We start from the raw sequence: 27,206 nt of genomic DNA, 5'->3' as shown, positions 1-27,206 counted from the left end.
GAGAGTTGGACTGTGAAGAAGGCTGAGCGCCAAGGAATTGATGCTTTTGAACTGTGGTGTTGGAGAAGACTCTTGAGAGTCCCTTGGACTGCAAGGAGATCCAACCAGTCCATTCTGAAGGAGATCAGCCCTCGGATTTCTTTGGAAGGAATGATGCTAAAGCTGAAACTCCAGTACTTTGGCCACCTCATGCCAAGAGTTGACTCACTGGAAAAGACTCTGATGCTGGGAGGGACTGGGGGCAAAGGGAGAAGGGGACGACAGAGGATGAGATGGCTGGATGGCACCACTGACTCGATGGCCGTGAGTCTCAGTGAACTCTGGGAGTTGGTGATGGACAGGGAGGCCTGGCGTGCTGGGATTCATGGGGTCGCAAAGAGTCGGACACGACTGAGCGACTGATCTGATCTGATCTGATATTTAAGATCACCAATGCTTTCTTCTTGTGTCTAGCCTGCTGATAAACCCATAAAAAGAGGTCTTTGTCTTAGACATCATGCTTTTTATACCCAGCATTTCCAACAGACTTTTTTTTTTTTTTAAGATTTCTCTCTACTAAAATTCCCCCATCTTTTCAATGCATAATTTCCATATTTTACAGTATGTTCTTTAACATAACAATCAACACAATCGACTTTAAAGTACCTGTCTGCTGACAGTTCTATCACTTGTGCCATCTCTGCATATAAAAGTATTATTAGTAACATGGGAAAGGAAACTGTCAACTGTCAACCACATCCAGGAGAGTCCCAGGCAGGATAAACCCAATGAAGAACACACTGACACACATAATCAAACTGACAGAAATTAAAGACAAAGATAAAATATTAAAAATAACAAGGGAAAAATGACAAAGAACATACAAGGAAACTCCCATAAGGTTATCAGCTGATTTCTCAACAGAAACTCTACAAGCCAAAAAGGAATGGCATGATATATTTAGCGATGAAAGAGAAGAATCTACAACCAAGAATACCATCAAGACTCTCATTCACATTTGACAGAGAAATCAGAAGTTTTACATATAAGCAAAAGTTAAGAGAATTCAGTACCACCAAACCAGTTTTACAAAAAATGCCGAAGGAATTTCTCTAAGCAGGAAACACAAGAGAAGGAAAAGATTTACACAAAATAAACCCCAAAACAATTAAGAAAATGGTAATAGGATCATTTGTTGTATAGTGGCTAAGTTGTGCTCACTCTTTTGTGACGCCGTGAATGCATACATATCAATAATTACCTTAAATGTAAATGGATTAAATGCACAAACCAAAAGACACAGACTGGCTGGACAGATAAAAACATGTGCGTGTATACACTTCCACTTACCAGATCACTTTACTTAACTCCCCAAATTGTATGTAATTATTTCATATTGTTAGGTTAATCATGCTTTCATTATGGCTTGCAACTGTAATGATCTTTTATTTTTTGTCTATTATGAGAAGTGATAAATGTCTTCTATTATAGTGATTTGTGCTTAATAATTGTATCATGACTGGTCAACTGAAAATAATGGAATTCTATGTAATTCTATATCACTAAAACTACCATTTAATAGAAAAACTTGTAATCATTTTTTAAAATCCAAATGCATATCAAAATTATCTTGGAATGTTCTGAAAAAAAAATGCCCAAGTATTTTTTTTTCGGTTGCTTTTTTTCCTTCCAAAGCTCCAGATGTGTTTCTAATGAGCAGCCATATCTAAAAACAACTGGACTATATGATGATCTTGTACTTTTGAAAGGTTGTTGTTGAATCACGCGAATACACCAGGATTTTTGGCTCCCGGAGGAGAAGAATTCAATCCGGGGCCAGAGACAAGGCTTGATAGCTCAGAGCTTTTGTGTAATAAAGTTTTATTAAAGTATAAAGGAGATAGAGAAAGCTTCTGACATAGGCATCAGAAGGGGGCAAAAAGAGTACCCCCTTGCTAGTCTTTAGCTGGATGTTATATAGTCACTAGCAGTCTGTTAATGAAAGAAAGGAATGTCTTAAAATTTAGAATGGCACCAAATGGTTTATCTTGGGCCATAAAATAATTAACTTGAATCTTAAAGAAGGACAGACCACCATACAAATAGTTTCATTTACATAGATTAGGGGAACAATATCTGAGTATAACATACTGGTTTGTCAAGTAGGTTTTGGGCCAAGAGGCGGAACCGACTTGGAGACAGAGTTTGGGGTAAAGGCGTAGTACATTAGCATAGCTTAAGACAAACATTTCCATAAGAAAAAGGCATTGGTTATCTCTAGTGTCATGGCAACACAGTATTTTAAGAGAAACCTCTCTTTAAATTTGTATAGAGAAGGAAAAAAATATTGCTAGTTTGTTTCCTCCTGTCGCTTAAGAGAGAGAAAAATGTCTGACACTTGCAGGCTATTTCCTCCATTTGGAGACCCCTGGCCTTCCTATCTGTTACCCTCTCATTCCCCCCTTTTCTTTTAGGAGAATTATGTTGCCTAGGGAAAAGGGGCGTCGTTTTTATTCTATAACTACTTCCGAGCTGACAAGGGGCGTTGTCCCTAAATTGGTGAGGCAACATATTCTCTTAATCCTCATATTGAGGATATCTGATCCAGGGGCCCCAAATAGTAGTCGGAGGAAGCTACAGCAGTAGCAGGAGTTTGAGCAACCATTTGTAACTTAAAAGCTTTCATGCGGCTAGAAACAAATTCAGTTATACAATTACAGATGCAGGGAGCAAACAGCAAGAACAAAACAACCAGAATTATTGTAATTAAGATAGTTGTCCACCATGGGGAACTAGTTAACGTCTCCCAAAGTGAGGCAATTGAGGCTTCAGGAGTATCTATGGCCCTAATCATCTTGTTCATGTGGTTAGTAAAATGAGTAACATTTGTGCTCATATCAGGTATGTATGTACAGCATTGGGTATGAATAATGGCACAGGTTCTTCCTTGTGCATCTGTCAGAATATCTAGAGCCAATCTGTTTTGTAAAACCACCTTTCTAATTTGTGCTTGTTCAGCATTAAGAGCTGAAATAGCCTTCTGAGAATCTTGTAATGTCTGTTGAGTAAAATTAGTCAAAGCATCCACTCGTAACATAACATCTGTAGTCTCCAAAGAGGGAACAAACGCTGCAGCCAAATAATCATACTAATAAAATACAGACCTTGTCCACCGAGTTTTAAGGTGGGGTAAATTAGCAGGCTTTTCTGGAAGCTCTGAAAATATAAAGCCATGAGTAAAGGCTAGACCCAGGGTGCATCTCTCTATCCAACCAGGGGGAAGCCACGCCCATAGGTAAGAGCCACATATCCAATAAGTCCCATTTGGCGCAAGCCAGCGTGACTGAGATATCCAGTCTCAATTTGTGCCTGGCCAGACAAAGGGAGAACCTGATCTGGGGTTGGAAAACACGGGAATGATTACACTGCATGTTTCTTGAGACAAATATCTCAATTGTTTCCAATCATTGTAATTAAGTTGTTGGCTAACTTTTGGGGACGGCTCTGTTTGTTCCCAGCATATAGAGGCAGTAGATATTAAGCGTCCTTTTTCAGGAGTTAGCCATGTAACCTCGTCCCATATTTGATAAACGTCAGGTAAAAAACCATTAGATCTAGACCTATTTACCTTATATGTAGAAAAATAGTCATTGAACCTAGACAATGTATAATCAAAATTAAAAGTCACATTATGTCCATAGTTAGAGTACAAAGTGTTGCACCAGTCCATTTTAGGGTTGGTAGTTGTCATCAGATGAAGAAGAGGCATCACATGTGTTTGTTGTCGAAGGTATTCACAGACTTGGAGAAAGTCTTTTTCTTGAAGTGGGGATGTCCACCACGGGAAGCCTTCTATTGACGAAGAGGGGAGTGTTCCGCAGACCCAGCAGTTTATCTTTTAGATCTTCTCGAGCTGCATAGTTTAAAGTTAGGAATTGAGAACAATCGTGATCAGGTGTTTCATTTTCCTTCTCAGGAAGGAAAGTGGCAGGATTTAAATTTCCACAAACTTTAAGCTTAGTTACTGGTCTTTTTAACAACAATGACTCATACTTAAGAAGCCTACTGTCTGTCATCCAACTATTAACCTTAGAATTTAAGATTCCACTCACATCATGAGAAGTCAGTACAGTAAGGTTTTGTCCATTAATTATTTTTAAAGCTTCAGGTGCTAATAAAGCCGCTGCCCCAATTACTCTTAGGCAGTGGGGCCACCCACGTGAAACTACATCTAATTCTCTGCTTAGATAAGCTACAGGTTGCTGGTGAGGCCCTCGGGGTTGTGTCAAAACTCTCAATGTCACACCTTTTCTTTCAGTGACAAACAAATTAAATTCTGACCCTGTGGGCAAGCTCAGAGCTGGAGCTTGCAGGAGAGCAGTCTGAAGAACCTTAAAAGCCTTTTGAGTTTCTGGAGACCAAACCAGTTTGTCGGTTTGGGCCTGCTGAGTTTTAGCTATAAGTTTATATAAAGGCCGGGCAAGTTCCCCGTAACCCGGAATCCAAATGCGACAGTAACCTGTGATTCCCAAAAATCCTCTCAATTGTCTTAAAGTCATAGGTAGGGGGTGATTTAGTATAGGTTTAATTTTCTCAGGGCCTATGGCCCTAGTCTCTTCTGATATGATTAGGCCCAGATATCTAACCGATTGTTGACAAAGCTGAGCCTTTTCTCTTGATGCCTTGTAACCACAGTCCGCCAGAAAGTTTAAGAAATCTTTAGAGGCTCGCGAACAAGCTTCTTCTGTCTCAGCACAGAGCAAAATATCATCTACATATTGTAACACCACTGTTTCAGAGCTATTAAACTTTGGAGATCTCGTGACAAACTTTGTCTGAATAAGTGAGGACTGTCACGAAATCTCTGGGGCAAAACTGTCCAGGTTAATTGAGAAGCTGGCTGCGTAGGGTCTTCAAAGGCAAATAGGAATTGACTTTTTTTCGCCAAAGGCACTGAATAGAAGGCATCTTTTAAATCAATTACTGAGAAATATTTGGCCCGTTTAGGAATTTTAGACAATAGAGTATAAGGATTAGGCACTACGGGGTGTAAAGGAACTACAGCCTCATTTATTATTCGTAAATCTTGAACTAGTCTCCATTTACCATTTGATTTTTTTATACCCAAAATAGGAGTGTTGCAAGGACTCTTACAGGAAATTAATAGTCCCTGTTCCTTTAAATTTTCAATGATGGGTTTTAACCCTTTCTTAACTTCAGGTTTCAGTGGATACTGCTTCTTATGTGGAAATACGTGCGGGTCTTTGAGCTTAACAACTACAGGAATAGCATTTTGAGCTCGACCCACAGATTTTCCATCCGCCCATACTCTAGGATTTACATTTTGTTCAACTAAAGGGAGAGAAAGGGAGGGCTCCATATTTATGAAAACAGAGGCATGGACCTTGCTCAGTATATCCCTTCCCAAGAGGGGTGAGGGAGATTCTGGCACAATCAGAAACTCGTGTGAAAACAGCACAGAATCCCAGTTGCAAGATAAAGAATAACTGAAATAATATCTTTTGGCTCGTCTAGACAGTCCCATTACGGAAGCGGATCGGGAAGAAAGTGGGCCAGGGGCTTCAGTGAGCACAGAATAAGTTGCCCCAGTATCTAAAAGGAAATCGACAGATTGGCCCCCCACAACTATTAATACCCGGGGTTCCTCAGGTGTAATTAGGACGGGAGCTTGTGTGGGGACCCCCAGGCACCTTCAGTCCTGATTGTCTTGAGAGTCCGACCCGGGAGACCTACGCCTCTGGGGGCAGTCTCTCTTTCAATGTGGTCCTTTGCAGACCGGACATGGAGCCGGGGGCGGCTTAGATGCCTGAGGGCAATCTCGCTTGAGGTGTCCCTCTTTTCCACAGTAGTAGCAAGCCCATCTCTTTTCACCTGGGCCCCTCTGGGCACTTTTCTCAGGCTGTTTAAGAACGTTTTTCATAGCCATGGCGAAGGCTTCCGCCTTTTCCTTTGTCTTTTTTTGCCTTTCTTTCTTTTCTTCATATTCCCTACCATAATAGACTGTCTGAGCCAGTTGTAACAGAGTATCTAAAGACTGATTTGGTCCATACGCCTGTTTTAATAGCTTACGGCGGATATCTGGAGCCGACTGAGTGAGAAATCTATCTTTTAAGATCACTTTTCCCTCTTCACTTTTGGGATCAATCTCAGTGAATCTGTGAAGGCCTTCTCGCAGTCTATCTAGGAATTTACCAGGAGCTTCTTTTTCCTCTTGTTCTATATCTGTCAATTTGCCATAGTTTAAAGGCTTAGAACGTGCCTGCCTAAGTCCTTCAAGAATACATCTAACAAAATGATTTTGATCCCATCTTTCTTTAGCTGTGTTGTAGTCCCAGTCTGGTTCTATAGTTGGGACCGCCTGATTCTCAGTGGGGAGGGCCGCTATCTCGTTCTCCCTCTTCTCTACTGATTCATTACCAAGCCATTCATCTCCATAAGCAACCGCTTTTCTCAAAACTCGAGTCTTTGACTCGGGAGTCAGCGTTTGTCTCAAGATATACATCACATCTTTCCAAGTGAGGTCATAAAGCAGAGTAACACCTTTAAAAGCTCTAATATATTTTTCTGGGTCATCTAAATAGTCTCCCAGATCCTCCTTGATTCTTTGTATTTCTTGATAAGAGAAAGGCTTATTAACTCTCACAGACTGATTATTTTTCCCGGTGGGTGTTTCATAAAGAGGCAACAGCTTTTGTGGCTGTTCCTCAGTCTCTCTGGCTGCTCTGCGCATATGATCCCAGGGATAGATTGGAGAAACCTGTTTTTCTTCTTCTCTTTGTCTCCTGTCCTCTATCTCATCTCTTACTTCGATGGTCTGAGTTTCTACTGAAACCAGAGTAGTCTGAGGTCGTACTGAGACAGGAGTTGTTTGGACCTCCATGTGGGCAGTTTGAATCTCAGTTTGGAGTCCCCAGCACGGGGGCAAAGTAAGAGGACAGGAGGGAGCTGAAGGTTTCACGCCCAAATCTATACCCTTAGGACATAAGTCTGGCATATTTCGCAGAGAGTAAAAGGGCAACACATATGCTACTTCTACCCATTTCCCTTGTTCCTTACAGAACCGGTCTAATTGTAGAACAGTATTATACTTAAGAGACCCTCTAACTGGCCACCGTTCGCTGTCCTCCAATGGATACCGTGGCCATGTAGTATCACATAGGAAGACCAGGTGTGTCTTCTTTAAGCCCTGGGGATCAAATCTATCCCAGTTTTTCAGGATACAGTTCAAAGGAGTGAGGCTGGAATTGTTAGCTCCCATCTGTAAGAGAGAAAAAAGCGACCAGCGCCATTTTTTCTACCGGAGGCGTCCCTCCCTGCTCTAGATGGGGGTGTAGACAGACGTTACACCAAAAGCTTTTCCTTTCTGGTCGGACTTAGTCTGTCCCTTACCGACGCAGGCGCCGTACTCGTCCCTCCCGGTTCTACCACCGAGATGGGGTGGGGATGTACCAGGGGTAGACTTGATAGCATCCCTACTTGACGTCCAGCTCTTCACCCTTAACCTTGTTTGCCTCTGATGTCACCTGGGGTGAATCAGAGTAACCTTCCGGAATGCCTCCCAAGCTAAAACCGCTGTGGGAAACATTCGTCACCTGAGTGCCTGTGCACGACCCTGAGCATTTCTTGACTACAATAAGACTGACGCGAACATAAAACTGAGATGTTCTTTCCAAGCATCACCACACCAGTATAACAGCCTCCTCTGATCCACTAAGAGCCGGCGTTACCCATCGCAGTCCCAATCTGCGTAACCTTTAACCTCAGAGATGTTCTGGGAGCTAGAACTCCATCTAGCTTCCGAACTTTCGATTTCTAGCGAGGCTAGGCGCTTTCTTGAATACCAATCCAAGTTTGGGACCTAAGCCACAGTATACAGTAACAATATAGATCACAAGTCTCTTGAAAGTCTATGATCCGATAGATTAGGTTAGTACTTCTAATTCTCAAGGAGTTATGAAATGGTCAAAGAGACCGAAAAGTTTGACCGAGAAAGGAGAGTTCGGTCCACACGCTTTGCCCATTTCTGGTCGGTTCTCGAAGGAGACATTGGGTGCCTCTTGGCATTGACAGGTCGGTATAACACCCCAACAGGTTTCTCCCATAAGCCGTATGAGATCACTGTGGAACCGCAGAGCAGGGCCCCTTACTTGCTTCACGCAGAGCCTGCCATTCATTCACACAAGCACACAGTAGAGTTAGTAAAGCACAGCAGAAAACGTGTTCGCTAAGAGAACAAAGAACTAAAGCTCCAAGCATCCTTACCTTGTCCTGAAGGATCCCGGACGAGCCCCCAAGATGAAAGGTTGTTGTTGAATCACGCGAATACACCAGGATTCTTGGCTCCCGGAGGAGAAGAATTCAATCCGGGGCCAGAGACAAGGCTTGATAGCTCAGAGCTTTTGTGTAATAAAGTTTTATTAAAGTATAAAGGAGATAGAGAAAGCTTCTGACATAGGCATCAGAAGGGGGCAAAAAGAGTACCCCCTTGCTAGTCTTTAGCTGGATGTTATATAGTCACTAGCAGTCTGTTAATGAAAGAAAGGAATGTCTTAAAATTTAGAATGGCACCAAATGGTTTATCTTGGGCCATAAAATAATTAACTTGAATCTTAAAGAAGGACAGACCACCATACAAATAGTTTCATTTACATAGATTAGGGGAACAATATCTGAGTATAACATACTGGTTTGTCAAGTAGGTTTTGGGCCAAGAGGCGGAACCGACTTGGAGACAGAGTTTGGGGTAAAGGCGTAGTACATTAGCATAGCTTAAGACAAACATTTCCATAAGAAAAAGGCATTGGTTATCTCTAGTGTCATTATGGCAACACAGTATTTTAAGAGAAACCTCTCTTTAAATTTGTATAGAGAAGGAAAAAAATATTGCTAGTTTGTTTCCTCCTGTCGCTTAAGAGAGAGAAAAATGTCTGACACTTGCAGGCTATTTCCTCCATTTGGAGACCCCTGGCCTTCCTATCTGTTACCCTCTCACTTTTATATAGTTTATTTAACATTTTCTATTTTATATTAAATACTCCATTTCATTTAGCTTGTTTTCCAATTTCTCCTTTTTTAGTAATGTTCTTGCTCAAGCCTACCAAGCATAGTAGAAAAGCTTTTGTAAACATATATAGAGATATAAGCAGTATGTATATTTTAGAAAACTTATGAATTTTTTCCTAGCTAAACAATGTAGGACATTTTTATTCTACTTTTTTGACTTAGTATGAATAGAAAGCTATATTTCTAGTTTATAATCACCTAAATTATTGATATAGCTCCATGTATTTTGGCATCTACTATTAGTCCTAAAAGTCTAGAAAGTTTATTATCTTAGTGATTAAAAAAAATTGAAGCTGAAACTTCTAATCCAATTCTGAGAATATAATGAAATATCATGTTGTTTAAAAAGACAGGAAACTAACAGATGATACAGTAATATTAACTGAAGTACAGATTTTATTCAAATCTCACAAAATTTTATGCTAGTGTCCATTATTTCTTTTTATACCTTATTCAAAACTCCACATTGTATTTAATTGCACTGAGCAGCTTCAGTTACATGCAACAAATTCTGATAAGCTCTCTTTTCATTTTTATTATAAATATTTTCTAATTTTCCTTGTTTTGGCTTTTACATATAGTGATTATTTAAAAGTGAACATTTAACTTCCAAATACATGAGATATTTTAAAATATCTTTAATATTAATTTCTCATTTTGATATTAATTTCTTGTTTAAATGCTTTCTTCTCTGCAATCACCCTCTGTAATGTTTCAATCTTCTAATGTTATTGAGGCTTTCAATAGCTAATTTTGCTAAGTCAAAGCTCTCTCTTGGTAAAGGTGACACTGCACTTGAAGATACGAGGGTTATTTTCAAATATCTTTTGATATTGATCTCTAACATAATTCCACAGTAATAAGAGAACAGACTCTGAATGATTTCAATACCTTTAGACCATGAAATTTCTGCACCTGGTCTTTTGTCTCTGGATATGTTCCAGTGTCTCCTAGTTTATGGGAACTTGAATAGAATTTGTATCCTACTGTTGTGTGAAAATCACATAAATCTTAATTATGTCAAATTGGTTCATAATGCTTTTCAGGTCAACTATATTCTTCTACTTCTCTGCACATTCATTCTACTAATTTCTGAGAGCTTGATATTGAAACTCCAACTAAAAATCTTAATTTACCTACTTAAAGTGAACAATTTTAATACATAGTGGAACTACATGTAACTTTGTTTCGTATTTTCCAAATCTCCTATAAACGTATTATCATGTTTTCATAATTTAAAAATTAAAAAATACAAAAAACTATTACTACTTTATCTTTTGATAAGGGTTTTTTTGGCTTTTTTTTTTTTGGTGTTTTGTAATTTTTGAAGGCACATAGGTTACTGCAAATAGAGCCTGACATAAACATTATTTACACACAGATGGACGCAGTTCTTCAGTCAGGCCCCTAATGTCAGTCTGATGCATAAGTTTTGTTGTTGCTGTAGTTAACCTTCACTTCATCACAGAGATTTGAATTCCTCCAGTGGTGTACTGCTGGTTCCTGTATTTATTGTGAGGTTTGCTATACCCAAGAGTGTTTCCCAGTATTTCTGCTTCACTCTCTGCCACACAGAGGGAGATTCTCTCCCTGGTCTTGCTCCACCTTGGCAGTAGACTATTGTATGCTGCATGTTACTTGGTCCAAAGCTCATAACTTTCCCGGTGCAGCCTCAGTCTTAGGCATGCCTGTACATCTACGCTTCAGGTTTTGGCTTTCTCAGAACTTCTGCCCTTCCACTTGATGGCAGATAAATTATGTTCTATATCTTTGAGGACTATCAGATAAGCAAGCTTCCTGCACTTCTTCAGTGGCACAAACCTCTGTCTTTTATCAGCACAAGAATCGGGAAGTGAACTCATTTCTTATTCCTCTCTCAGGGTAAATAACTCACTTTGATCTGTCCCCCATTTACAGCCGACCTTTGCTTATGAAAGTGTTCCCTAGTGACTCAGATGGTAAAGAATCCCTGGGTCAGGAAGATCCCCTGGATAAGGAAATGGCTACTCACTCTAGTATTCTTGCCTGGAGAAATCCATGGACAGAGGAGCCTGGTGGGCTGCAGTCTGTGCGGTCACCAAGAGTCAGACATGACTGAACGACTAATGCACTTTTCACTTAGTTTTGCCTATGAAAAGGGGACAGGTGGGTTGCCTACCATTCCTCCAGCAGCAGATGGCTTTTGCTGCAATGAGATTTCAGTGTGGAAAGCAGATGGAGATTTTTGTCTATGCACTGTTGAAGAGAGCTCTCTCAGATGTCCTGCTCGGCCCAAATCTTTCTGGTGAGCACAGGATAGAAATCTGTGGAAAAGATTCGTTGCTTCACCTTGGATGTGGGACTCTCTAGGGATTCTAGTCTGCTATACTAGCCGACATTTGACCTTTAAGAACTCATTGACGTTTTCGTTCCTTACTTCTTCCCTACTTGTGCAGTTTTCATATTTTCGTTCCTTGCTCTGCTAAAGGTGATATTTCTGTGCCTTGTCTCTCTTTGAAGGTGCTGTCACCTTTTGGAATTTAGTTCACCTGATTTCCTGTAACATTTGTTCTCTCGTGGGCATACAAAATGCTATGATTCTGTAGTTTATCTGGCTTGTTCTTACTGTTAGTGACTTTGTCATGGGTTTTCTCTTTTTAAGGTAAAGCAAAACTTCTCAAAAAATGTTTAAATCATGAAAGAGAGTCAATTTTATAACCTCTTACAGTTTTTAATTTTTTTTTGCTTATCAAATGAGAAACTGTAGATTGATAGTTCCTCAATCTTTTAAAATCCTATTTTCTTTTTATAAACATATACAACTCATAAACTTTTATATTATGTTATTTCAAATTTTTAAAATGTTAATAACATAAGAAACAGTGTGTCAAGACAAGGAGACAAAACAGGTTTTATTTTTAAATACTCATCCCAGTTAGTTTTTCCCTTGTTACATGAATTAAAGGGCAAAACAATAATAACTGCTATATTAATAAATTAATCAATCAAATTTCTCTATTAGGTTAAGCAGCATTAAAATATTTGGATACCAAATATTACAGATGTTAGGAGAGATAAAACTTTTAGTATATTCTGAGATAAAAAATGTGGTTCTTTTTTCCCCCAGAACCAATTCTCTATACTCCTCTGCACCTTCTTTCCCAAAACAAGCACACTCCCGCTCCTAGGTAATTACTGTACAATAGCTGAAAGAATTACATTTCTCTCAAATTCAATTCTAATTACTTTTTAAAATATGTTCTGGTTGTAACAATGTACTAGGTTTCCTGTTCTTTGTCCATTACCAGAGCTGAGTCTCTTAGCCCCCAGCTGCAGACTTGGTTCTGCTATCAAGTCAGAGACAAATATCTGGCTTCATTTGCCCAGGAAATTCAGTGCACATGGCTCTTACAACTTCGCTCTGCTCCTAAGTCCCAGTTCTAGAAAATGGGTATTTCTCAAGTGATGGCACACTTGTTCCTGTCTCTTGGCCTCTCTCTACTTTGTGATCCACTTACTGAGCGCAGGCGGCTGTGACCAGCGCGCTAAGCATGGCCTAGAGGAGATACCCTGAGTCCGAGGTCAGGGGCAGTGGCTGGAGGAGCTACCCCATGCCCCAAGCCCGAGGCCAGGGGCTCTGGACAGGAGGACCAACCCCACGTCCAAGGAGCCATGGATGCGCGGGTGCAGGAGGGCCTAGAGGAGCTATCTCACCTTGAAGGTGAGGAAGGGTGGTGGTAAGGAGATACCCCTCGTCTAAGGTAAGGAGCAGTGGCTGAGCTTTGCTAGAGCAGCTGCGAAGAGATACCTCATGCCCAAGGTAAGAGAAACCAAAGTAAGACGGTTGGTGTTGCAAGAGGGCATCAGAGGGCAGACACACTGAAACCATACTCACAGAAAACTAGTCAATCTAATCACACTAGGACCACAGCCTTGTCTAACTCAATGAAACTAAGCCATGCCCATGGGGCAACCCAAGACAGGCAGGTCATGGTGGACAGATCTGACAGAATGTGGTCCACTGGAGAAGGGAATGGCAAACCACTTCAGAATTCTTGCCTTGAGAACCCCATGAACAGTATGAAAAGGTAAAGTGATAGGATACTGAAAGAGGAACTCCCCAGGTCAGTAGGTGCCCAATTTGCTACTGGAGATCAGTGGAGAAATACCTCCAGAAAGAATGAGGGGATGGAGTCAAAGCAAAAACAATACCCAGCTGTGGATGTGACTCGTGATAGAAACAAGGTCCAATGCTGTAAAGAGCAATATTGCATAGGAACCTGGAATGTCAGGTCCATGAATCAAGGCAAATTGGAAGTGGTCAAACAAGAGATGGCAAGAGTGAATGTCGACATTCTAGGTATCAGCGAACTCAAATGGACTGGAATGGGTGAATTTAACTCAGATGACCATTATATCTACTACTACGGGCAGGAATCCCTCAGAAGAAATGGAGTAGCCATCATGGTCAACAAAAGAATCCGAAATGCAGTACTTGGATGCAATCTCAAAAATGACAGAATGATCTCTGTTCATTTCCAAGGCAAACCATTCAATATCACAGTAATCCAAGTCTACGCCCCAACCAGTAATGCTGAAGAAGCTGAAGTTGAAGGGTTCTATGAAGACCTACAAGACCTTTTAGAAATAACATCCCCAAAAGATGTCCTTTTCATTATAGGGGACTGGAATGCAAAAGTAGGAAGTCAAGAAACACCTGGAGTAACAGGCAAATTTGGCCTTGGAATACGGAATGAAGCAGGACACTAAGAAAATGCACTGGTCATAGCAAACACGCTCTTCCAACAACACAAGAGAAGACTCTATACATGGACATCACCAGATGGTCAACACCGAAATCAGATAGATTATGTTCTTTGCAGCCAAAGATGAAGAATCTCTATACAGTCAGCAAAAACAAGACCAGGAGCTGACTGTGGCTCAGACCATGAACTCCTTATTGCCAAATTCAGACTGAAATGGAAGAAAGTAGGGAAAACCACTAGACCATTCAGGTATGACCTAAATCAAATCCCTTATGATTATACAGTGGAAGTGAGAAATAGATTTAAGGGCCTAGATCTGATAGATAGAGTGCTTGATGTACTATGGAATGAGGTTCGTGACATTGTACAGGAGAAAGGGATCAAGACCATCCCCATGGAAAAGAAATGCAAAAAAGCAAAATAGCTGTCTGGGGAGGCCTTACAAATAGCTGTAAAAAGAAGAGAAGCAAAAAGCAAAGGAGAAAAGGAAAGATATAGGCATCTGAATACAGAGTTCCAAAGAATAGCAAGAAGAGATAAGAAAGCCTTCTTCAGCGATCAATGCAAAGAAATAGAGGAAAACAATAGAATGAGAAAGACTAGAGATCTCTTCTTGGAGAAGGAAATGGCAACCCACTCCAGTATTCTTACCTGGAGAATCCAAGGGACGGGGGAGCCTGTTGGGCTGTCATCTATGGGGTCGCACAGAGTCGGACACGACTGAAGCAATGCAGCAGCAGCAGCAGCAGAGATCTCTTCAAGAAAATTAGAGATACCAAGGGAATATTTCATGCAAAGATGGGCTTGATAAAGGACAGAAATGGTATGGATCTAACAGAAGCAGAAGATATTAAGAAGAGATGGCAAGAATACACAGAAGACCTGTACAAAAAAGATCTTCACAATCCAGATAATCACGATGGTGTGATCACTGACCTAGAGCCAGACATCCTGGACTGTGAAGTCAAGTGGGCCTTAGAAAGCATCACTACAAACAAAGCTAGTGGAGGTGATGGAATTCCAGTTGAGCTATTCCAAATCCTGAAAGATGATGCTGTGAAAGTGCTGCACTCAATATGCCAGCAAATTTGGAAAAATCAGCAGTGGCCACAGGACTGGAAAAGGTCAGTTTTCATTCCAAGCCCAAACAAAGGCAATGCCAAAGAATGCTTAAACTACCGCACAATTGTACTCATCTCACATGCTAGTAAAGTAATGCTCAAAATTCTCCAAGCCAGGCTTCAGCAATATGTGAACCGTGAACTTCCTGATGTTCAAGCTGGTTTTAGAAAAGGCAGAGGAACCAGAGATCAAATTGCCAACATCCTCTGGATCATGGAAAAAGCAAGAGAGTTCCAGAAAAACATCTATTTCTGCTTTATTGGCTATGCCAAAGCCTTTGACTGTGTGGATCACAATAAACTGTGGAAAATTCTGAAAGACATGGGAATACCAGACCACCTGATCTGCCTCTTGAGAAATTTGTATGCAGGTCAGGAAGCAACAGTTAGAACTGGACATGGAACAACAGACTGGTTCCAAATAGGAAAAGGAGTACGTCAAGGCTGTATATTGTCACCCTGCTTATTTAACTTATATGCAGAGTACATCATGAGAAACGCTGGATAAGAAGAAACACAAGCTGGAATCAAGATTGCCCGGAGAAATATCAATAACCTCAGGTATGCAGATGACACCACCCTTATGGCAGAAAGTGAAGAGGAAGTAAAAAGGCTCTTGATGAAAGTGAAAGTGGAGAGTGAAAAAGTTGACTTAAAGCTCAACATTCAGAAAACGATGATCATGGCATGTGGTCCCATCACTTCATGGGAAATAGATGGGGAAACAGTGGAGACAGTGTCAGACTTTATTTTTTGGGGGTCCAAAATCACTGCAGATGGTGACTACAGCCATGAAATTAAAAGACACTTACTCCTTGGAAGGAAAGTTATGACCAACTTAGATAGCATATTCAAAAGCAGAGACGTTACTTTGCCAACAAAGGTTCGTCTAGTCAAGGCTATGGTTTTTCCTGTGGTCTAGTATGGATGTGAGAGTTGGACTGTGAAGAAGGCTGAGTGCCAAAGAATTGATGCTTTTGAACTGTGGTGTTGGAGAAGACTCTTGAGAGTCCCTTGGACTGCAAGGAGATCCAACCGGTCCATTCTGAAGGAGATCAGCCCTGGGATTTCTTTGGAAGGAATGAAGCTAAAGCTGAAACTCCAGTCCTTTGGCCACCTCATGCCAAGAGTTGACTCACTGGAAAAGACTCTGATGCTGGGAGGGATTGGGGGCAGGAGGAGAAGGGGATGCCAGAGGATGAGATGGGTGGATGGCATCACTGACCGATGGACGTGAGTCTGGGTGAACTCTGGGAGTTGTTGATGGACACGGAGGCCTGGCGTGCTGCGATTCATGGGGTCTCAAAGAGTCGGACACGACTGAGCGACTGAACTGAACTGAACTTAAGCAAGTAAAGGACCCCAGTTCTTCTCATTATGTGACTCTGAACCTCCCCCTTCTTGGTCCCTATCTCATTTTTGCTGTGCTGTTGATTCCTGCTATTATACCCACTCCTTAGCTTTTGTTGAATTGCCCTTAACCCTGAAATCATGATTACGTATTTTCTCTTTCTATATTCTTTCTACTTGCCTGAACTTCTTTGAGGAGCCTGCAGCAGTCAACCCATGCTGTCCAGCCACCTCCATACAATTTCCAGGATGCTGCTGCTGCTGCTGCTAAGTTGTTTCAGTCGTGTCTGACTCTGTGCGACCCCATAGATGGCAGCCCACCAGGCTCCCCCGTCCCTGGGATTCTCCAGGCAAGAACACAGGAGTGGGTTGCCATTTCCTCCTCCAATGCATAAAAGTGAAAAGTGAAAGTGAAGTTGCTCAGCCGTGTCCAACTCCTAGCGACCCCATGGACTGCAGCCTACCAGGCTCCTCCTTCCATGGGATTTTCCAGGCAAGAGTACTGAAGTGGGGTGTCATTGGACAGGCCCATCCCTATTCTCTAGGGGGGTCAAGTAGGGAGGTTATTGACTTTTCCCAGTGACCTACCATGCTAAAGCCATTCATTAGCAATTTTACTGATAGTTACAGTTCATTTTATGTTAGGATTATAGGCATCATAAACTCAATGGACATGAGTTTGAGAAAACTCCAGGAGACAGGGAAGGACAGGAAAATGTAGAGTGCTGCAGTCCATGGGGTCACAAAGAGTCAGACACAACTCAGCGACTAAACAACAGAAACAAAAAATAAACATTTTATCTATCTATCATCAGTATAAAATCATCTCAGGCCTCAGTCACCTGCCTGACTAAATGCCATAACTTGGGAGACTGCATTTCCTTTTCAGAAGTCAGGGGGCACATCTGCCTTTTGTTCTTTTTCTAGCTGCACTTTTACACTTTTCATCTCATCTCCTTTCTTTTCAGGCGTGAAGTGTGCCGGGGAATAGATGAAAAGATGGGAAGGAATGGAGAAGAGAATCCAAAGAGGAAAACTCCCAGCTTGTCATCAAATGAGAGCACTGGTCCTCCTCACTGCACTGAGAGCCTACCACTCTTGTGCTGTCATGACCATATTACATGCAGAAGCACACTTGCATACACAGGCACAGGGTATTCAAGAGGTTTATAAGGATGTAAACTGGAGGGAAATAGAAAGGAAGGCAAACCCTCATCGTGCCCTGGTTTGTCTTCACAGCTAACAGTATCGTATGTTTATTATGGAGCCTGATTGCTGGCTTTTTAGAAAACATGTACCTTAATTATAGTCATTAGTAAATAAAAAAGATTTTGTATTCCCAAGAGGTATATTGAGTGACAAGCCCTAACGTTTACACTATTAATCCAGGAGAGAAGTCTTTGCTTAAAAATAAGCAGAAAAGTATAAAAATTAAATAACAATACATTTGAATTCTTCTTAAAAGTATATGCATTAACTATTGCTTCTTTTTCATAGCTAATAAAAGTCAGTAAGAAAACAAGATTTCCAGAATGGTCTAAGTTTATCACTAATTCTCTCTTGTTCTCCACATTATACACAAGCCAGGATCAAAAGGAGGGCCAAACGCTACCCCACAGTAGTCCTTACTCATCACTGGGCTCAGTCACTAAGTCATGTTCAACTCCTTGAGACCCTACAGACTGTAGCCCAACAGGCTCCTCTGTCGATGGGATTTCCCAGCAAGAATATTGGAGTGGGTTTCCACTTTCTCCTCCAAGGGATCTTCCTGACCTAGGATCAAACAGTCTCCTGCCTCCCCTATGTTGGCTATGAATTCTTTACCACTGAGCCACCTGGGAAGCCTACAGGACCCTGCTCACTGTTCCAGAACAGAAATGTACTTCTGAACAATAAGACATTGAGAGCAACTCTGAAGTATCAGCACCTTCACATTTCTCCTAAGAGTGGACCAGATATTATCTGGGACTCTCAATCAGTTCCACAATCAAAACATCTGAAGCCGATATCCGAATATCTGAAGTTGAAACCAAGCATGACCCTGTGGGGCTCCTGGACACAACAGCCTTTCTGTAGCTCCCATTTCTTTGATTACAGGAAATAGGTTTCTTTCAGCCTCCAAGATCTTCCTTGAGTACCAAGAAGCAGGTTCAAACAGTTGCTAAGTAGGGAAGGGAGGGGATGCTGAAAGGCAAGGGAGGAACAGTCAAAAGAAACAAAAATGCAGCCTTGGGGCAGTTTCTGGCTCCCCCTAAGTTAAGTTCAGTTCATTCTCTCAGTTGTGTCAGACTCTTTGCAAACTCATGGACAGCAGCACGCCAGGCTTCCCTGTCCATCACCAATTCCCGGAGCCTACTCAAACTTATGTCCATAGAGTTGGTGATGCCATCCAACCATATCATCCTCTGTCACCCCCTTCTCTTCCTGCCTTCAATCTTTCCCAGCATCAGGGTCTTTTCAAATGAGCCAGTTCTTTGCATCAGGTGGCCAAAGTATTAGAGTTTCAACATCAGTCCTTCCAATGAATATTCAGGACTGATTTCCTTTAGGATTTCCTTAAGGATTGATGCAAGAGTCTTCTCCAGCACCACAGTGCAAAAGCATCAATTCTTTGGCACTCAGCTTTCTTCACAGTCCAACTCCCACATCCATACATGACACTGGAAAAACCATAGCTTTAACTAGACAGACCTTTGTCAGTAAAGTAATGTCTCTGCTTTTTAATATGCTGTCTAGGTTTGTCAGTATCTTTGAGCTGTTTTGCAGATGCTGAAATCCCTACCAGGTGGGAGAAGTTAACTACCTGCCCACAAGCACACAGATCCCAGACCGGTTGGAAGCAGAAGGTTGACGATGCTGACTCCCACTTACTTCACCACCAACCCATCAGAAGAATGTTCATGAGCTGATCATGCCCTCTTTGAACTATTACTGTAAAATTCCTCACCATCCTCTCCAGTTTTGAGGGATTTAGTCCATTGTGTCCCCCTTTGCCTGACAAAGCAATAAAGCTGTTCTTTTCTACTTCACCCAAAACGCTGAGATTAACATGCTGGATTTGGCTTCAGAGTCAAGTAATATTAGTTATGCCACCATCCCAGCAACCCTCCACCACCAAAGTAAAGGCAAATATTTTCCCAAACCCTCATGCTCTGATATTCTTTGTCCCTTAATCTTCCTGCTATGCTAACTTCCTTTTCTCAAGCCCTTCTGATGTGTTCTCTGTATCTTCAAACTCTCTCATCAAATGGCTAACCTGAGATTTTCCTTCTTTGAAGAGGTGACATGTCCCCACATCTGTGTCATTTGGATACAGTTAGGAGATAAATGTATTCTCTGGAAAACTTTTATCTTTTATATTATCTTGTCTTTTATGAAGACTTATGTCTGATAGGGCCTACATGGGGGCTTATTGTTAAAATGGCTCATTACGTTGACCTCACAAAGAATAAAGTCACAGTGACCCTTGAGACTGACCAAATTTCCCAAATAACATTCTGTTTTCCCACTGCCATCTACCTTCTCAAGGCTACGAGACCACCGGATTCCAGATCTCTGGCCACGTGACTGCAGGATTCAGCTACAGGCTAAAAATTAACCATCCCTTCAGAGAATTTTTCATTGGCGGGGTATAAGAAAGACCCTGTCAGAAATGCAGATGCTGGTTCTTCTTAAGGGCCAGTCACCCTATCATCTTCCTTTAATAAATTTTCCTTTTCTTTTCCTGACTGTGCAGCTCACTCTCTTTTTCTTCACACCTGCCTGACAATGTCATAACGTCTTATGGACTTCCAACTAAATTCTCAAAATTTTTTAATTTGCCAAAATTTGGACATCTCACATTCTTCTCATCAGAATTTCCATTGCTGCATTCCTGTTTTCAGCTGGGCAAAATATTTCACACCAAGATATGTCATAGGCCACTAACTAGCCTTGTAGGGGGAATGACTCTTGGCAATTTCCCACTCCAAGCCAGATTAAACAATAAGTGTAAAATATATATTAGAGATATATGCAACTTCATAGGTATTTTGATATAAAAAAACAACCAGTATAAACTAAGAATCCCTACTTTAAAAAATTTATGAATTAACACACGTGTGAATTAACATGCACTGGGGTGACTGCAGTGATAAAGAACCCGTCCACCTAATGCAGGAGACTCAAGAGACAGAGGTTCAATCCCTGGGTTGGGAAGATCCCCTGGAGTAGGAAATGGCAACCCACTCCAGTGTTCTTGTCTGGAAAACCCCACAGAGGAGCCTGGTGGGCTACAGTCCATGGGGTCACAAAGAGTTAGACACGACTGAGCATGCACGCACTAGCTCAAGTTTACATTTAAGCCCTGAATAGTCTAATTGGTAAATTAAATCATACCTCAGTTATATAGCTACTTCCGCTCTATACAGAAATAAAATTTCAAAATCCTTTATTAATATCTTAGTTCTGTGGGGTGTGCTCACAGAAGGGGACCTGAAGAAATGGCTTATGTGTTTATAACACAGCTGACAGGAATCTGGGTTCATTGTGACAAGGGGCACAAAATGTATGACCTTCCTATGAATAACTAGGGGGTGTCCCCCTGTACCTCTACGTGGCTGCTGGGCAGGACTTGATACTGGAAGAAAAGCTACAGTATTCAGTGGGGAAGCTTGCCACCTAGAGTCTGTTTGGTTCTGGTGGGCCATAAGTGGTCCTATAAGAGCTTTGACCCTTTCTTTTCAAGGAGAGAGAAAAAAATTAAAAATGGATTCCAACTATATGCCATTCTGGAAAAGGCAAAACTATGGAGACAGTAAAAAGATCAATAGTACCCAGAGGTTCATGGGGAGAGGAATACAGAGTACAGAATTTTTAATGAGCAGTGAAAACATTTTGAATGACATTATAATGATGGATACATGTCATTATATCCATCTCGACCCAGGGATTGAACCCAGGTCTCCTGCATTGCAGGCAGATTCTTTATCATCAGAGCCATCAGAGAAGGCTATATGTCATTATACTTCTGTCCAAATGCATGGAATGTACAACACTATTCGCGTCATTAAAGTGGACCCTGAGATGAACTGAGCACCTTGGTGATTATAATATGTTCAATGGAGTTCATTTTTGGTTTTTTAAAAAGATATCACTCTGCTGACAATGGCTATATATGTAATGGGAGGGGTACATGGGGGAATTTCTGTACTTTCTATCAGATGTGTTGTATACCTAAGACTGCTTAAAAAAAAAAAAAAGGTTTCAAAAAAATTAACACTCAAGGCATGTTTTTGGTGAAACTTTTGTTTCATTTTTATATATGTTTCAGTTCATTCACTCAGTCATGTCCGACTCTTTGTGACCCCATGAATTGCAGCACGCCTGGCCTCCCTGTCCATCATCAACTCCCAGAGTTCAGCCAAACTCATGTCCATTGAGTCGGTGATGCCATCCAGCCATCTCATCTGCTGTCGTCCCCTTCTCCTCCTGCCCTCAATCCCTCCCAGCATCAGGGTCTTTTCCAATGAGTCAGCTCTTCGCATGAGGTGGCCAAAGTATTGGAGTTTCAGCTTCAGCGTCAGTCCTTCCAATGAACACTCAGGACTGATCTCCTTTAGGATGGACTGGTTGGATCTCCTTGCAGTCCAAGGGACTCTCAAGAGTCTTCTCCAACACCACAGTTCAAAAGCATCAATTCTTCCGCACTCAGCTTTCTTCACAGTCCAACTCTCACATCCATACATGACCACTGGAAAAACCATAGCCTTGACTAGACGGACCTTTGTTGGCAAAGCAATGTCTCTGCTTTTTAATATGCTACCTAGGTTGGTCATAACTTTCCTTCCAAGGAGTAAGCGTCTTTTAATTTCATGGCTGCAATCACCATCTGCAGTGATTTTGGAGCCTAATATGGCTTCCCTGGTGGCTCAGTGGGGAGGAATCTGCCTTCCAAGCAGGAGTCACAGTTTCCATCCCTGGGTTGGGAAGATACCCAGGAGAAGGAAGCAGCAACTCACTATAGTATTCTTGTCTGGGAAATCCCATGGACAGGGGAGCCTGGCAAGCTATATTCCTTGGGGTCGCAAAAGAGTTGGACATGACTTATCGACTAAACAACAACAATGCATTATGCATGTGTGTTTGTTGAACTGTGATGGAAAATAAAATTTTTAGATCAAAAAAGTTTACAGGTCACTGTAAATTTATACTGGCTAATAAAATCACAAATTTATCTCATAAAAATATCCCACATCTGAAGGAGAGTTGTGATACTTCACAACTGTACACTCTAGTATACAGTCATCTTTTGTTTTAACTTGTGATTAAAATGTAGGTTGTGGTTTTTATTGCAGCATATTTTTTTACATTTTTACCACAAAGTAGAAGGCTATGCAGTAAAACTAATCTAGCCTCTACATAAAGTCAGTGACATCTAAAGGGGAAATGTATCGATACTAGAATAAAAGAGAATCATTTCAAGGAGGAAATTGATATGAGCCTGGAGGTCAATGGAGATAAATGGGCTAGGGTGGGTGTCTGGGAGACTTCACCACAGAGGTAACGTTTGGAGACGAAAGAATGAATGACACCATATAAAGAAATGTTGTTGAGAGAGAAAACAAATTGTTCTGTGTCTCTGACATCTGCAGGTAGGATAAAGGACCAGAATCCCGTCCCACCAGAGACTAAAATAAAAGGGAATGTAAAAAGGGATATGGAGCAGTGTGGTATTATGCAAGGCAAGGAAACAGCATGTTTTCAGAAGGAAAGCACAGTCAGCTTCATCACTTGCTACTGTGAGTTTAAAATCAAAACAATCTGTTGGGTGGCAAAGAAACTGTCCTTATAAATGACTCTAACCAGATAAACTTACTAGATATGAATATTTCCTTTATCATGGGTAGGATGATAAGTCAGATATGGAGGGCTGAAGAGGACACAAGAAAGCAGGCTTTTTCAGAAAATGTGAATGGATATGAAAAATATAAATTGATATTGAAAAAAAGTTAATGCCTCCTGATCCTTAAAAACATCTCTTGATAAGTCACAGCATTTGCTATTTATCGAAGAAGTCATGTATCCTTTTGTAATAGGATCTAGATAAGTTAATTTTAATATCTTTTTATCTTATTAAGGTTTGTCAGGTAATTTTATATTAATATACATGCACTTGTTTGAATCTTATTTGCAACACTTCTAAATTTTCCTTTAAATCATTTATTAATATCTTAATAACTATATTATACATTTCTTCCTTTACATGTACATAATGCTTAAAAATTTACCCCTATTTATAAGTCCACTGGCTTTAAAATTTACTCCTATTTATAGTTCCACTGACTGCCTTTATATCAACACAGCAATTTATAAAGAAATAATTCAAATTTTACACAATGCATTAAAACATGTCCATGGAAATTCATTGTGAAACTTTTTTTTTTAATAAAGGTGGCTGCTATTCTAAGGGAATACTTAAAACATTACAATGAATTTAATTCCGAAGTCTCACTTGGCTAATATTTTCCATCTTACCATTACCAAACTTGTCACAAGAGCTATTAAAAACATTCAAATTGTCTGTTTTGATTTAATTCAATTACTTAAAAAATATGAAAGCACTTTAACTGTAAACCCCTAGCTAATAATGCCTACTTCTGCCATCTGGTGGCAGAAGCAAAAGGTATATTCATTACTGGTAACAAGGCTGTAAAACAGGCCTCAGTGAACAATCACAAATTAACATCCCAGATTGCAGGTATCATTCTTCACTTGAAAAACTCTAGTTTTTTGTTTTTTAACAGGACAGTGCTCTTTGTAGTTTTTTGAAACATTACTAGCTTCATGCTGAGCAGATTAGCAATGCCTTATTCTAATCGCTTTCACTTTTCACTTTCATGCACTGGAGAAGGAGATGGCAACCCACTCCAGTACTCTTGCCTGGAGAGTCCCAGGGACGGGGGAGCCTGGTGGGCTGCCGTCTATGGGGTCGCACAGTCGGACACGACTGAAGCGACTTAGCAGCAGCAGCAGCATTCTAACAAAGGAAACATCAATTTTAAAGCAACAATCAAATTAGACATAAAAACTTGATAATAAAACTCCATTTATTGTACATATACAGCAATTTATAGCATGTCTAATTTTTTAAATTAATGATCAATATTTCTCAAGAAAGCTTTTCAAGGAATTGATCTTTTTTATATAACTTGGTATGTCTGATTTGCCACAGTACAATAGAACTCAGCTTTTAAAAATCATTTTACATGAAGACATATTTTTAAAGAGTAATTTGAAATATGAGAAAATTTATTTGCCTTATAGACATTTTAGTATATTTTTATACTTGTTTTCATTTTAAACAATTTATTTTTTCATTTAAAAAATTAAAATTTTATTTTAAATTCAAAATACTACACTTAATTATTTATATATCAGAGAATCACATAAATGAGTTGGGAGAACTATTAGGTGTCACAGGGTTCATTTATATGTTCCAAGGATAATTTTTTTCTGTAATGTAATTCACAAGTAGCAATCAAGCTCTGCTCATATATTCTACATAATAGAAAAATTCTACAGTCCTGGAGTTTGACAACACCCATCCCCAGAGAATTCTTCTAAGACCCTATAATGTACTTTCCTGTACATCAACCCCACTGGCCTTGGTTAGCTCCATGGAGTCCTGTAGAGTAAATTTGTATTCTTTAATATCCAAAGATAATTGGCATGATCCAACCACTCACCTTTCTCTTCTTTAGCAGAAAGTTACCTAGTTCCTTCAGCTACTCCCCATATGCCATAACATCAATTTCTCCACCAATCTGGTCTTTTTTATTCTAGTTTGAAAATACAGAGCTTAAGACTGACCTCTCTTCTCCAGGGGTCATCAAACTGAACCAGCAGTGTTTATACCTTTAAGTCCTTTCCATGTGTGCTCTTGTTTCACAGAAAGCAACTTGTGATAAAGAGAGGATCACTAAGCCAAGAAACAGAGGTGTGAGTTTGCATCTCAACTCTATCACTTAATAGGGCTATGATCATGAATATCTGATAATCTCTCTGAATTTTAGACTCTTCAACAGCAAAACTGACATTATAATACTTAATGGAATACAGGTCATTGTTTCCAATAAGAATTTCTCACTGTATTATCCCCTTGCTTGAAATCTTTCAAAGACCTCTCTTGCACTGAGGATGAAGACAAAGCTTCCTAGCGTGGCTTAAAAGGCACTGCATAAACTGGCCTCCAGCATTATCTTACCTATCACACATCGAATTTCCCAAAATTCTATCTCATTTTAGGAACACAGGTCATCTCTCCATCTCTTACTCTCTCCATGGTGCACACAGTTTTAGCACCTGTGCCCCCTTTTCCAGGAGTGCTCTTCACTCTCCTCCTCCCCTCGCTGCTGCTGCTGCTGCTAAGTCTCCTCAGTCGTGTCCGACTCTGTGCGACCCCATAGATGGCAGCCCACCAGGCTCCGCCGTCCCTCGGAGTCTCCAGGCAAGAACACTGGAGTGGGGTGCCATTGCCTTCTCCGCCTCCTCCCCTTACTCATCCTTAATTAAAGTGTCATCTCCTGACCTCCATAGCAAAGTCAGTTTTACCTAATACATGGTTTTGCAGCACCTTGTAGTTCCTTTCACTTAACTCAATTTCAGTTCTACTTGTATTTAAGCAATTACTTGATTATGTCTGTCCTCTGAAGTGAAGTGAGTCGTGTCCGAATCTTTGCGACCCTGTGGACTGTAGCCCGCCAGGCTCCTCTGTCCATGGGATTCTCCAGGCAAAAATACTGGAGTGGGTTACCATTTCCTTTTCCAGGGTATCTTCCCTACCCAGGGATCGAACCTGGGTCTCCCACATTGGAGGCAGAAGCTTTAACCTCTGACCCACCAGGGAAGTCCTCTAGTAGATTTTAAATTGCATGAAGACAAAGACCACATCTGTTTTTGTTTTCAATTCTTACCTAGCTTCTAGTCCAGTACTTGATATGTAATAGATAATCAATAAATATTTATAAATAATGAACTGCAGTTCATGGCTGCCAAAGAAACCAAAAATTGAGCAGCAGGGATTCTGGAAAGAAGAAAGGCACAGGGATATAAGCCCAATATTTAGCAATGGTTTTCTCTTCAAGGACTTTTTTGATCCCAAGATGCAGAAAGTTGTAAGTTAAGAAGGTAGGAAGAACCACTGAAAAAGAGACTAGAATTCTTATTAAGAAACTGCTGCAAAGAACACAGTGAGCACTTTAGGCACTCAGTTGGGACCTCTGGAACTATTTAGGGTTTTTCTATCTTTTCACGCTACACAGGTAGCCTCTTGGAAAAGACTGAAACAGTGGGAGGTTTGACTTATAAAATAACTCAAAAGTAAAATCTTTCTCCTTCGCTCTTACCTTTGCACCACCCCCCGCCCCTTAGCACATAAGACCATCAAATCCTTGTCATAAGACATCTTGTATCACTTTTTATTTACTATGCTTCATTACCATCTCATTACATTTTAGTAGGATCATCTTAAATTACTGTCTCTCAGGAGAAGGCCGATCTACTCTACCTAAGAACTGTAATTTGTATCCAATCTATCATCCTGCCTTATTCCAAGGGACCTTCTTTCCATATGGCTGTCACAGGTGATCATTAAAGGTGATCAGTCCATCTTCCAACTTGCAGGGAACCTACATTTATTGAAATTATAAGGTTTCCTCAAAATTTCTAATATTCATTTGTTTCTACTTACAGAGATATATTAACTTTATAGCTATTAATAGATACATGTTTTAAACAGCAAACAAAAGAGTCCTAAGTATTAGTACTCTAGACTAAAATCTATTTGAAACAAAAGACTATCAATTAAAACACTTAAAATAGATGCCCAGAACTCTTTGATCTTTCCTAGTAATTTTACTTCCTATTACTCTAGTTTTTTTTTTTTAAC

The 27,206-nt window shown here is 40.5% G+C and overlaps 2 protein-coding genes and 1 non-coding gene across 4 annotated transcripts in view; 1 reads left to right on the top strand and 2 right to left on the bottom strand.

Moving 5' to 3' along the window:
* The window catches only part of LOC129646728 (sperm-associated antigen 16 protein-like), a 540,055-nt gene extending 531,070 nt beyond the window's left edge, over positions 1-8,985 (bottom strand). For both annotated transcript variants that reach the window (XM_055573380.1, XM_055573381.1), the window contains exon 1: positions 8,263-8,985. The gene's annotated coding sequence lies outside the window, so the exon portion shown is untranslated. The remainder of the gene's footprint in view (positions 1-8,262) is intronic.
* LOC129646726 (uncharacterized) lies at positions 1,842-8,256 on the bottom strand. The gene is made up of 3 exons (XM_055573375.1): positions 7,390-8,256; positions 4,092-7,258; positions 1,842-3,892 (listed from the first exon to the last, which is right to left on the bottom strand). Exons 1-2 carry the CDS (start codon positions 7,468-7,470, stop codon positions 5,756-5,758), a joined length of 1,584 nt encoding a protein of 527 aa, XP_055429350.1. The 5' UTR covers positions 7,471-8,256; the 3' UTR covers positions 1,842-3,892; positions 4,092-5,755.
* Positions 8,986-20,729: 11,744 nt separating the features above from the next.
* LOC129648131 (small nucleolar RNA SNORA11) lies at positions 20,730-20,855 on the top strand. The gene has a single exon (XR_008712715.1). It is a non-coding gene; the product is annotated as a small nucleolar RNA SNORA11 (small nucleolar RNA).
* Positions 20,856-27,206: the final 6,351 nt, after the last annotated feature.

This window comes from Bubalus kerabau, chromosome 3 (assembly GCF_029407905.1).
Source record: "Bubalus kerabau isolate K-KA32 ecotype Philippines breed swamp buffalo chromosome 3, PCC_UOA_SB_1v2, whole genome shotgun sequence".
In the NCBI taxonomy this organism is placed as follows: Eukaryota; Metazoa; Chordata; class Mammalia; order Artiodactyla; family Bovidae; genus Bubalus; species Bubalus kerabau.
The sequence above is the reverse complement of the archived record's forward strand: the minus strand, read 5'-3'. Positions and strand labels throughout refer to the sequence as shown.